Source organism: Watersipora subatra, chromosome 6, assembly GCF_963576615.1.
Source record: "Watersipora subatra chromosome 6, tzWatSuba1.1, whole genome shotgun sequence".
Lineage (NCBI taxonomy): Eukaryota > Metazoa > Bryozoa > Gymnolaemata > Cheilostomatida > Watersiporidae > Watersipora > Watersipora subatra.
In genome coordinates this window covers 44,115,329-44,129,148 of record NC_088713.1, presented here as the reverse complement: position 1 = coordinate 44,129,148, position 13,820 = coordinate 44,115,329, and the positions used below count along the sequence as shown (strand labels likewise).

At 34.3% G+C, this 13,820-nt stretch overlaps 2 protein-coding genes across 2 annotated transcripts in view; both read right to left on the bottom strand.

Annotated features, from left to right (window-relative positions):
• Positions 1–1,247: 1,247 nt before the first annotated feature.
• Positions 1,248–2,185, bottom strand: LOC137398289 (general transcription factor II-I repeat domain-containing protein 2A-like). Its single transcript, XM_068084397.1, has 2 exons — positions 2,008–2,185; positions 1,248–1,918 (listed from the first exon to the last, which is right to left on the bottom strand). The coding sequence occupies exons 1-2, from the start codon at positions 2,183–2,185 to the stop codon at positions 1,248–1,250; spliced, it is 849 nt and encodes a 282-aa protein (XP_067940498.1).
• Positions 2,186–3,694: 1,509 nt separating this feature from the next.
• The window catches only part of LOC137398870 (band 7 protein AGAP004871-like), a 35,984-nt gene continuing 25,858 nt past the window's right edge, over positions 3,695–13,820 (bottom strand). The window contains exons 6-8 of the mRNA XM_068085044.1: positions 13,351–13,441; positions 6,847–6,942; positions 3,695–4,246 (exon numbers count right to left, since the gene is read on the bottom strand). Coding sequence (XP_067941145.1) covers positions 4,055–4,246; positions 6,847–6,942; positions 13,351–13,441 — 379 coding nt within the window. The 3' untranslated portion in view covers positions 3,695–4,054. The remainder of the gene's footprint in view (positions 4,247–6,846; positions 6,943–13,350; positions 13,442–13,820) is intronic.

The window sequence follows — 13,820 nt, the reverse complement described above, 5'->3', positions numbered from 1 at the left end:
CTATTATTTGTCCACTTTTTGTTTAAACAATACTCATATCAATCCTCAAGCTTGCGTTCTACATATTTTATGCATTCAGTTCTAATATTATTATATTAGTTAGACTATTCACGAGTTTTTTAGTTAGACTATAGTTTCTTTGCGGTCCTTTTTATTTTTTTGTTGTACACCGCTTTTTAGTTAGTTTACTTGCCGTGGTACCTTGTGGAAAACATATTGTAAAATATGACTATTGATTACCACAATAAAGATTGCTCATATATAAAAGCCATTAGATCAGAGATGGGCAACATTTTCAAGAAAAGGGCCATTTTGCAAAATGTAATTATTGTCGAGGGCCGCATCATACATCCCTGATTTGGTATTTTCTGTCTTTACTAAAATTTTAAAAAAGTAGCATATAATATACAACTTGAATATAATACAATAATAAATGTGTATGTATTGGATTTATAAATGACAGTAGACAGTAAATAAAGTACGAAGATACAAAATATAATATTTTTATAATATTCATAGTTAGTGAGAAGCTTGGTGTTGGATCTTTTTAGCCAATTGGTTAATGTTAGGTTCTATTCTCGATGTGCACAGATGCAAAATATGCAGCATATGACTGTCTGTCAGGCAGACCTGCTGTAGAATATCATTTTATTCGAAGCCATAGAGACAAACATCAACTTTTTTTTAGTAGTTCTTAGGCTTCATTATTATCATCAGTGGCCAAATATTCTTGATAACGACTTTTATAAAGGTTTGCAAAAGGTCAAGTTTTACCAAACATCCACTTGGCCATGTCCAGACCTGCCAACCCAAGAGTGGGGCAATGCGTGAGATTTGGTTTTGGGGCAATTGATGTATCAATGATAGTATATATAAAATTGTGGAAATTGGGGCAAAAATCTCACGCATTTTCATTTTTTCTTTGGGGTGATTGCGTGAGTCTCACGCCCAATGTGTGAGAGTTGGCAGGTATGCTGTCAGGTTGCTTCTCAGTTTGCTTTTGGTGTGCTTCATTTTGGAAAACAGTTGCTCACAGGTATATGTACTTCCAAACATGCAGACAAATCTTCTGGCAAACTGCTTTATATTACAGTAATCTGCAGTTGGTAAAGACTTATAAAAGTCAACTAGGTACATCTCTTTGAAATTTTGGATGAGAATGTCATCCTTCCGCAGCACGTTCAGTTTAAGCTGGAGCTGGATAGCTGCTGAGCTTATCTCACAAGTGCAAGGCAATGAGAAGATAGTCATCTCACTTCTGAGACTTCTGAACTCAGTAAAACAAGAGTAAATCTTTTCCCAAAGTACTGCCACTCTCTGAGCATAGCTACCCAGGATCTCGTTGTTGCCATTAAAGACAGTTTAAGGGTGGGGAAGAGATCAACTTTTTCTTCACGCAGACTTTGCTCATAGAGCTGAAGATTTCTTTCAAATGTTCGGAGGTGCTTAAACAAGTCATGTACCAAATTGTCTTGTCTTGGAAGCCTCACATTGAGTTGAGATAATTTTTGAGAGATATCATTTAATAATGCGAAGTCCATTCGCAAAAGAGGATCACACAGTTTTTGAACCTCCTTTCGTTTAAACTTCAAAAATAAAATGATTTCATTTAGTAATAGCCAGAAACATTGCAATGTTGATGCTCTGCTAATTCGGCGAACCTCTGTGAAATAAACAACATCCTCAGACTGGCTGTCCAGGTGTGTCAAGAACTCCTGAAACTCTAGGTGGTCTAGTCCTTGTGAGCGTATGTAGTTTATTATTTTTACTACTACTGAGTTGGCATGATCCGTAATGATAATTTTTGCACTCAGGTTCTTCTGGTGTATGATGCAATGAACTGCAATAACATCTGGCTGGAGCTCACGTACTTTGGCTATAAGACCGTTGTGACACCCTATCACGGATGGTGCACCATCTGTACACAGTGACACGCACTTGCTGAAATCCTCAATTCCAGTTTGAACGCTTGAACACCTTCAAATATATCTACACCTCTTGTAGTACCTTTCAACGGGCTTAAGTCGAACAGTTCCTCAGTTACATTGAAATCCTTATCTACAGCTCGAATAAATACAGCCAGCTGTGCTGTGTCCCTGATATCTGTACTCTCATTAAATGCAAGTGAATAGCATTCAATATCACCCAGCTTCACCTTTATTTGATATGCTATGTCTGAGCCCATACCTTCTACTCGTCTGACTACTGTGCGGCGTGAATGAAATACATCTGAAACACTTTTTAGCATTTGCGAGCACTCAACTTCAGCAAGTTTCAGTAAGCACTCTTTTACTATTTCACCATCAGAAAAATGGCTTTTGGTGATTGGTGAGAATCTTCGCAATCTCAAAGCTGACTATAGTATTGGCAATGTCAACCTCACATGATTGAGTTAACACTTGCTGCCCTTTCAGGCTTTTGGTCAACTTTTCTGGAAGTTGTATTTTCTTCTCTGTGTTGTATCTGCCATACTTTTCACCCTGATTTGTTTCAAAATGTCTTCTAATGTTGTATTCTTTGGTTTGAGCTACTGAATTCTGGCAGATTAAACATACAGTCTTGTTATGTGCTTATGTAAACAAGTATTTATCCTGCCATTCAATATTGAATTTCCTGTTTTCTTCAGCCACAGTTCTTTTTCTTTTAGTAGCCATGACTAGACAGCACTTAATTATTAATCAACAGTTAAGTAGCTGTTAAAGTAAATTGACCAATAACGGGCAAGAACAAACAACCAATCATTGAAAAGGAATGATTATTTGTAAACAACTACATCATTACAGTGTATGCTATGTGTAAGACAAACCTGTGACTGTAATCTAAATACTTGTATAGAAATATCACAGATGAGGATTGAATGATAAATAGATGGTATCTTTTCAGTGAGTACATTTATGTACGTTATACAACACTATATATGACTACTCTACCAAAGTTTAAAGCCAACTAAAGATTCCAGTTCATGTGAGGGACACTACACTTTCAACAAAATCTCACTACCATGTAGCATTTTTTATATTTAGTGCATTTTACTCATTCAAACGCATCTATATATGCAAAATTACTGGAAGGGGAGGAAGGGCTGCACAATAAATGACAAAGAGCCACATGCGGCCCTTTGTCATTCATTGGGTGGGCCATGCGGCCCTTTGTCATTCATTGGGTTGGCCGCATGTCGCCGCCCATGCATTAGATTAATCCAGACCTACTGTTTGAGTATGCCAATTCGATTAGCTGCAGTGCTACTGCGCATGCGGGCCTCAGCATGCGGGCCTCAGCAGGCCTTAACAAGTAGGAACTAAGCCTTATTTACTTTGTTTAACCTAATCAGTATTATAACTGTATCATCATTTTGCTCAATGTTATATTTCCTCTTAATTGGTGAAATGAAATACACACATACATTAAATAATGAAATATTTTAATTATCGGTCTTATCAGTTTGGGCTGGTGTTATTTCCTGCCATCAACCTAGTTGTCCTGTGCTGAGATAGACAGAACCTCCTTGAATATGTTAGCCAATCATAGCAGGACTGTCGGTTAGCTCAGCCCTGTTAGGATTGGCTAACAAGATTACCACTATTATTATTAAGCTGCTAAAAACGTAGTCAAACTAAATATAGCTTTTCTAAACAGCTACAAACTGTCAGCATAGTTTGAGCTTCGCATATCGAGCTCAATTCAATACATATCATTTTCAAACTTATCACGATACATTTAATTTTCATAAGATACATGGTCAAGTAACAGATGTTAAAAGGCGGATGAGCAGTAATAATCTCTAATATTGAAGAAAAAGGGTTTGAAGTCTCTAAAAGTAACAAAACAGTGAAAAACACCACGATTAAGAAAAGAGGCAATAAAATTTCGTTATAACAAAATATTATTCAACTCAAAGACATAAAAATATTTACTGGTATATAACGTTAAAAATACTAGAATTAATTTGAAAAAGTTAGAAATGATCACATAGCATTCAATAATCGAAAGTCATAGTCGAAACGATGTAAAGTGTTACAACAAATGTTGTTTTATGGGAGATAATGATGACAGATTATGCTTTTTTAGCAAATGCCTGCATCATGTCAATTGGCAGCGGGAAAATGATGGTGCTGTTTCTCTCAGCAGCAATACTGTTGAGAGTTTGGAGATATCGAAGTTGAAGAGCAGTGCCGGATTGGGAGATCACGTCAGCGGCTTCCTTTAGGGACTTAGAAGCTCGCTGTTCTCCTTCAGCGGCAATCACCTGTAATGTTCGAGACGAAAGCATCAATAATAGTAATAACTAGCTGTGCTACCCGGCGTTGCCCAGATATTAAAAATCAGCTTATAAACAATGAGAGGTAATGAGAGTTGCCTGCCACTTGCTATTAATCTGGCAGGCAACTCTCATTACTCCATGTGTGTGGCTTAGTAAGGCAGTCGGCCTGGCGAACTGAAGGTTCGGATATCAAATCTTCTGCTTTACGGATTCTTTATTCCATGATTTTAATAGCTATAGCCGGAACTACACACATATTCACATACATACACACAAACATTGAGAAGTATAAATATAGATGATCTTTACTATAATAAGAGCCGTTCTTGTCTGTTCGTCTCTTTGGAGCCACGCTAAAAGCTTTAGGAAAAAAGATTGCACTGCACAGGAATCGAACCCTGATATTCAGGCTGAAATGCAAGCACACTATCGCTTTGCCACTCAGCCACCCATATAATATAAAAATATATATGAAAAAATAAAAAATAAAAATAATTGTGTAAATACATGTACTGTATAAATGAAGAAGTTATCTGCCCATAATCTAGAAGGCCTTAAATTATAAAAAAGAGTTTGACAGGTGTGCTGTCAAACTGCAAGCACTTGTCACTTTTGCAATTTGACAAGGGCTTGCAGTTTGGTAAGTACTTGCAAGTTTGACAAGTGCTTGCAGGAAGAAAGTGCTTTAGCTTTTGTAACAAGGTTAAAAAAGCTAATAGTGCTTTCTTCCTGCATATCACCTTTAAATCATAACAAGACACATAACGCATCATCTTGAAGTTATCTTCCCTCTTTACAGAAAAGCATGTATCTAAATATAGAAGAACCCTACAGCTACTTGATACTCTAGCAATATAACCAGAGGTAATAGATATTTAGGCTGCTTGAAACAATTATTATTATCCATTATTATTATTATTAATAATAATGAATATTTTGATGTATACAAAAGTGTAGCACCAATAAAACTGAGGAGAGCACAAAAAGGTTATAGAGCTGACAAATTGTGATGAATTTTGAATGCTGTCGTAAATCATATGTGAGCCAAGGGTCTCATATTGTCTCATATATTCATATAGTCTCAAGTAGGCCTATGTAATTACAGTGTCTGTTTACCATCACCTAAGATACAAACATTCTAACCTATAATATAATATATTAATATAATATGGTATAATATATTTATATATTTTTATTTAGCATGAATATATTTATATTTAAAATGTTATGTACTGTAATTAAATTAAACCTAAAATACGAACAATCTTATTTATAATATGATATCATATATTATGGTATAATATACTCATATTTATATATTTTTATTTATTTAATATGTTTACTTTTAATAATATTATGTAAAGTAATACAATTAAATCTAATATATAAACAATCTAACCTATATGAAATAATATATAAATATATTATGATATAATATAAAATTATATAACATATTACTATATTATCTAATACAAAATATTACAATAAAATATAATATTTAAAGACATTACATTAAATAGTATTGTATAATATTATGTGAATGTAATATTAAGTTCCAGCGCATAGTTGACTCTACATCCAAAATGATTTTTTGAAACACACAGAGAAAGGTTTGTGTAATCGTCGCAGTATCCTAAGCGAAGGTAAGGAGGCTGAGCAAAAAATTGAAGAGAAACTGTACAAATCTAAAAATATCAAAAAGACGCACCACTTAAACTGATGTCTAGAATAGCATTATTCCACATATTTTCATATCTTACTCTAATGCCAAGCTTATACATCCTGCACTTCCATTCGCATTCCAATAAACAACAAAAAATTCTTTTAATTAACTTTGCTTTTTACAAAAACTTTAGTATTTATATATCCTTTGTATAAAGCTTGTTTTAATTCAGTACATGTCAACTATTTTCTGTCATGCCTCTCCCTAAAAGAGAAAAATGTCGCACACCCACACGTCTGCGTAATACTGTATCCTTATTAACATTAAAGAAAACACAAACAAGAAAGAAATACGGACCAATTTGAAACAAAGAATTGGTTGCAACAGAAAAGATTCAACATTTCATCCCTTTGCTGTTGTTCACTGCATACTAGGTGAGCAACACCCTTACACTAACAAGTGAATCCTCCCTTTAAAAAAGGTGATGTTAAAATCAGAGAGGGTGCATATGCACTTTATTCTAAGATAGTAAAAATCAATATGAAAAATTTTAAAAACTTGTTCCCGATTCTAAATGAGGCTCCTTGATGGAGCCTCACACCCTCTGGACACTCCACTTTTTAACACCTCACTCATATAGTTATGTCACTTCAATGTATAACTACGAAAAAAATATCGTTGGCTTTTTTATGTGGAACAAATTAAACGCATTACAATGTATTCTTATTGAAATATTTGCTTCAACATACAATGATTTTAAGACAAACAAATCTTAGGTTGAATTAACCTAGCGAGTAAATGTTTAGCAATACAAAAATATTTTCAATTGGTTTTGATCGATCAATGTTTTTTTATTTGCTGAAGTAATTTATAACTAAACATTTCCATGTCATCAGCTGACATAACAGACAGGAAACATTACCTTAGCCTTAGCTTCTCGAGTTGCCTCAGCCTCAGCAGCCATGGCTCTCTGCAAGGAAACAGGAAGGCGCACATCCTTGATCTCTACTCTCTCCACCTGCAACACAGAAACTAGTTTATTTATGATGTGCATGTAAGAGTTCATTTTATATAAAATGTTAAAGAATTAAGCTTTGCGTATACATGTAATTTACCAGTGAATATATATATATAGTTTTATAATTTATATATAATTTTATGCAGGAACTTGTCATCTGTGCACTAAGACCGTATACTGACTGCTTATGCTAGTCATTGCATTGGTAACTGCTGACAGCACACTGCTGTACAGGTCTAAAAATTACATGTAAAATTCTTAGACACCGTGAAAAAAAGTTTTCCCAAAGTTTTTCATGCTCAAGCTTTCTCTAATTATAAGATAACATCCTAAATGTTTAGTATTTAATTCTGAACTATAGCTACCACCTGCAGGAACTTTAAAAATAACAAGCAGTTGAGATAATAATATTGTTCATTTGTGCGTTAAGGTGTGCAAAAAGTACTAACGCGATTTGACATGGTGAACACAATGCAACTGACTTAATTGCGCTAAAGATTACAACTCTTTTTACAACGGAACATTTGCTGTTAAAAAAAATTAATAATAATAAGAAAGAAATGATTAGTAGCCATGCTGTCCGAACAATAAAGAACCAACAATAGCGCAATCGAGTCAGTTGCATCATATTTACTATGGCATATTGCGTTAGTATTTTCTTGCGTGTCGTGTTTTGTTTTGGACTATATAAATTGCAAAAGCGTCTAGAATCTTGCTCGCTAATAGTTTGTTTAGCAAATTAAAACAGTTTCGTCGACGATTTCGGTGTGCATGCACAGCTCAGACAATTCTGTGAATTTCGGCTGAATAATTCTATGTTTTTCGTTCATTTCGTGATTTCGGTCAGAATGAACGAAAAATTCGTTACGTTTGGATGTACTTTTAGTTCCTTAGACACTTGCGAGCTGATGACACAATTCTGCTAGTAGGTATAATAGTCACACGTTTGACTTCTCAAAGTATCAATAATTTTATAATAACTTTGATAAAAAATTTTATAAGTTTTTATAAAAGTTCATATAACTTTTATATAAAAGTTCACAAAGAGATTATGTTAAAACTTATTAAGTTTAAACATTAATTAAGCTTTTATTAATAATAAACTTATTTTATTATTATAAAACTTTTATAAATTTTTATAAAACTTTTATAAAAGTTTTTATAAAAGTAAATCTAATTTTTATATAAACGTTCACAAAGAGATTATGTTAGCTTAAAAGTTGGGCCAAAACTAGTTTTAGTTGGTGAGGCAAGCATCAGACATAGTCGAAAAAAGAGCCATTTTGTTAATTATTACAAGGCTAAAGAAATTTAGAGCTCTGCTAGGATATAAAAGCATGGTTGATTGGTTGAGTTTTGACCAACCATTTCTCTCGTTGAAGTTTCCTTTACGACAGAAGATGCCAAGACATCTGAGAGAAGAAAAAGCAGCACCAATACATTTGAGGGAGTGCCTAGGGACTGCGGCTGACACAGGAAACTAATGAATAACCTGAGGTGCTCTCAGATTCCTTGCGAGATCGCTAAGATGGTAGAGGTGAGAAACAATGAAAAGATATGTTACATACTGCTAAACGCGATAAGCACTCGTTTAGTCCTATCTATAGAGCTTTCCATGAATCATCAGACGATTCGATATTGCAAATAAACGACTCCCGATATATACCGATATTATGTTAAAAAATTTTAATTTTTATTAATATATGTTGTATACTTTAACTTGAAAAGAAAGTGTTTTGTGTTCGTGATAGTTAAAAACATTTATTTTATGAATGTATGTGTGCGTGGAAGGCCATGGAATGAGCTTATAATAAGAGTAGATTTAGTTCCAGTTTGGCTCACTCGGAAAATCGTCAGGTGTGGGATAAAGTGTCATTATACGATTAAATTGTTTATACGATTGGCAATACCTCTTTAAATGGTGGCGATTTTCAATTCATCTACCTTAAAAATCACCACTAAACAATGAAATTTCCGTATCGCAAATCATGAATTTAGAGTTATCCTCTCCACGTTGGCCTCGGGCATTTCAATTACTCTATTGATTCTAATATAAAATATAGCATAAAAAAGTAAAGGATTTATAAATGTTTCAGGCTAATGCTTTTGTCAATGCATCGTCGCTCATGAGCTTATCGGCTGTCGATACACCCTAATAGACTCGGGCAAACCACCACACAGTACGATTACGGTAAAACTACAGCGAATTCCCAATATTGTGTGGGTTACGCAATGGCGACCTGAACACATGTAGCCAAATCCTGTAACTACTAAATGTAGGAATCTAAGAGAGCCCTAAAAAGAGGCCTCAGTTCGATTCGCTGGCAGAAATGAGTAGTTAAAGGTGAACTTTTAAAATTAAATTGTTTTAAAATATTTAAAATATGAACTTGCACAAAATTTTAATAGATTTTATCAGAAAATACGGGTATTTTTTATTATTTGTGATTGTTTTGGATGTTTGAGGAGATCTGATAGCCAGAATGTTTCAAAATTAAAATTGACAAAACTTGATGGTAGTTAAAATGTGTAGAAGAAATGTATCTGAATAAATTACTCTATACTCTTATTAAAGGTGAACTCGCAAATGTTAATAAAATTTATCAGAAATCATTGGTATTTTTCTATCATTTGTTGTTTTTTATGTTTGAGGTAATTTGCCTACCAGAATGTTTCAAGAATAAAATTGATTACGGTTTAAATGGTCCGATTCAAGCAAAATTATGATTATGATGTCTATAGTTGCACTTCGGTAAGGAGACTGACAGAATAGAGACACATAATGCTATGACTTGGCTACAATAGCCGATATCAACAACAAGATAGACACGCAGCCGCATAACTAGTGATATCATTTCAAAAACGTATTTTTCTTACGAGTGTTTTATCGCAAAATAGAAAAATAGACAAAATAGAAACGCGTAACGTTGCAATTTGAACACAATAGCTGATATAAACTATCGCAATGATAACTAGTGACGTCATGTTGCACGTATTTGTTTTCTGAGCATTTTAACTGGGATCACGTTTTGTCAATTTTAGTCTTGAAGCATTCTGGTAGTCAGATCACTACAAATATTAAAATAAATGGCAAGTGATATAAAAATACTGATTCTTCAAGATAAAATCTTGTAGAATTTTGTGTAAGTTTATCGTTAACGATAAAACAAAAGAAATGGCCCAAGCAACTCATCTTTTTTTGGCTTTCCCAATTAGGGGTTGCTACCGCAAAAAGTAAATCCTGGTATAGCTTATAGTGTCACCATCTGCTCATAAAAATGAAAAAAGGAACAACTGTGGCTAGACACCCGTCCTAAAGCCTGGTTCCCATATCGATTGCCAGACTCCGGCAGTAACTTGCGCAGCAAAACGTTTGCGACGTTAGCCTCGGCGGCATATGTTCACATATAAGCTGCATCGCTAAACATTATCGCGTAATCAAATAAAATGCTCACTAGCCACACCATTGCTATAATGGTGACCTTCACCCGTACAGTGCATTTCGGGAAGGTTGTGCCTGCGGCCTTTTGCAAAATTTGAGCAGCGACTATTGCGATGCCGACAGCAACTACCGGCGGTCCTCAGCAGTCCCGGCGCATAGGTTCCCATTTCACCACTAATAGCCTGCGGTGCTGTCGCCGGTGCTTTGCGATGTATATGGGAACCAGGCTTTACACTACCAATGACCCTAATGCGATTTGAACCACTACCCCACTGATTATATGCCATTGTACTATCCACTGAGCCATGACTGCACCCTTATAGCAACTCACAACAATTACTAATATTATAGCTACGACTTATAAGCAGAGAGACTCCAGCCTTCAGAGAATCATCCGTCATGATATTCATATTATCAACGATAGCAAAGAACTCAGTACACAAGTGCCATCGCTTTGTCAACAAAACAGCTGGTTGCGCCTAGCTACCAATAAACAAGTGGCACCACCAAAAGGCACAATCAGCAAACTTCATAAATAAGTAGAAATCAATGTTTGACTGTCTATTATTAGAAAGGCTGAGAGGCAAAAGTTATTAATCAATGTTTAAGCTATTAGGCTTAAAAAGGTAAGGTGTAGATTTGAACAGGTCTGTTGTTGGTAGCCATAGCGACGAGAGCTTTGCCTGTAGCAACCATAGCATTGAGTTAACTGAACAAAAATTCATATAAAAGAAGCATGTGCATTATTGAGCGATGAGCGAATTAAAAGAAACATCGTAGACATGAATGTTTGTGTAAGCTAGGTTTTCCAGCTTTGGGATAAGAAGTTGTTCCCTCTCTATTATGCCAATCAGCTGTGTGACAGACGACTCCAAAGACATCTCACATCTCTGGCAAAGATGAGTTTTTAGCCAAGGATTTAAAGTAGAAGCAATCAAAGAACAATAAAAAAAATTTCCCATTTTTGCACAAAACATATTTTTTAATGTAAAAAGGATTTTTTACTTGCTACCGACAAAATTTAAAAAGACATTCTATCACTTTCCACAAGCAAAAAAAATATAAAATAAATAAATAACATAATTTTTTTTAAATTTCATCAAGGTGTTTCTGAGCTTCGAAGTAAGAAACTGCATGGTTTGCCCATCTTTCTAAGCTAACACTATGAAAGTTGTTATCATTCTTGTTGATACAATTTGGGAAAAAAATTTCAGTTTGAAATAAAATTAATAGAAATATAGTCATATACAATGTATACATAGAATGAATATTAGCACTCTGAAGCCAGAGTTGAAAATTAATGGGGATTAATTAATTGGGTCCCTACATGATCTTATGCCCAATTATACCCAGCCGCAAAGATTCGCTTTGTTTTTCTGCACTTTCAGTTCACATGGGATCATAAAGTTTAGTTGCTTGTTTGTAATGGGTTTTTAGCCTAATTTCAAACTTTCAAGCCAATTGGAGTAATAGTTTTTGAGATATCGCCAATATACTGAGGGAATTTCTAACATACTGAGAAATGAAAAATGGCTGCTGAAAGAACATTAGTTACTAATGACAGACTGCCTAAATTCTTGGTAATAAAGTATAAAAAGTATGCAAAGCTAGAAAGCTTTTTCTCCTTAACGAATAAGAGCTTTACAGTAAAACTAATTGTTTTATATATCACTTTTATATATAATATATTATATATAAAATATATATTATATATAAAATATATATTATATATAAAATATATATTATATATAAAATATATATTATATATAAAATATATATTATATATATACTCACAAAACTTATATTGTTCCATAGCTAATATACACACTCTATCAGATTCGGTGTACTGCAATCATTATGTTTTTGCAGTTAACACCGAAACAACACTTCTTTAAAAGAGTGTGGAAAAAATTATTTATTCCATTTGCTTTCTGTTGTTTTTTGGAGTTCTACAAGCTTGAAGTTTCAAAATAATACACAGTTCAAAAGGAATTGTGCTATTCTTACTTTCACAGTCGATGGAAAGTTGTTAATACGGTCACGGGTCAAGGGACTAGATTACATAATTATGCATGACTGGGCTCCAAGTGTTGACAAGCGTGGGCATTCCTTGACAGTATATCACTCAATTGTTTGGTAATTAAATCCTTTGCTTTAGCAACAGCGAAGCTATCAGATATGTATTCCCAGATAATCAACAACAAGGCAGACAACTTGAACAATTATCATTGGGAGCTGTTTTTGGACTTTGTGGCTAAACTTGCTTCAAACATGGCTATTGTTTTAGTAAAGGATTAGACTAGTGCTGGGCACCGGTAACAAAACTCGTTGAACTCGCGGGTTTATCTTCTCTCGAGTCTCGGGTAATAGAATATTCGATCTTGCGGGTTCGAATTTTGACGTGCGAAATTGGGTTTGGTACACAAATCTGTCGAGTAAAGTGGACAAAAACTCTGTCTATTGCACCCTGCGCTCTAAGCACTGTTTAACAACCCGCCTTTTAACGCTGTGAGCATGAATTCAGTTGATAGAAAATAGTAAATCAATTGAATAGAATTATAATTGCATTTTAAAGTTTAAGATATGTCTGATGTTTGAAATTTTAGACATAAAACCTGTATCAACAAATCCGATACTTGAAAAACCCGTTGGACAAGAAGTACTCATGCCAAGCACTACCATCTACTCGATACTCGAAAAACCCAAACGGAAGGGGCCGGAGTCTAAACTCGTTGGCCAGGATGTACTCATGCTAAGCACAAATTTAGACTACTAGCTTACCACGTAAGTGACTCAAATTCATTTGGTAATTATTTTATTACCCATGCAATGGCAGGCGGTCGGCTAGTGTGAGGTATAAACTGAAGTATAAGCTGATTTTTGTGCTAACTTCGTAATAATTTGACTAGCTGAGATTTGTAGCAAGGTTCATTAACCAGAAAGGGACCTTGTCAGACCACTCTTACCTTAATGCCCCAAGGATCAGTAGCGGTGTCCAAAGTTGATTCCAACTCATTGGCTATGGCCTCTCTCTCGCTAAGAATCTCACCAAGACTCCTACCAAATAAAAAGTAATTGGATATATATTACAATGTAGCCAATCAAGGCCATGCTTCCAAATGATGGTCCAATCCCGAGATACTTGTTCGATGACAAATCTTTCAAGTTTCTATATTTTCTAACGGATGTCTTAAAATCTTAAAAATGTATTACCAAACCATAAAATGAAACTTTTATTTTTAAAAATGTATTCAGTAAAACAATATGTTAGCAAATGTTTGCTAAAAGGTAAAAAAATAACTGTTTAATAGTTCTATCAAATGTTTGTACGTGTAAATAAATATTTATATAAATGATGAACCTCATTTAATAAGAATGTTTTACATATATAAGCTCGGATAAAATGGAACATTGAAAACAGAAAAACGAGAAAAAA

Excerpts from the sequence above, each read along its gene's own strand:
- LOC137398289 (XM_068084397.1), bottom strand. The coding sequence starts at position 2,185 with ATGGGCTCAGACATAGCATATCAAATAAAGGTGAAGCTGGGTGATATT. Across the intron at positions 1,919-2,007 it reads CGACTTAAGCCCGTTGAAAG|ATGGTGCACCATCCGTGATA; the intron begins GTACTACAAGAG and ends CACTGTGTACAG.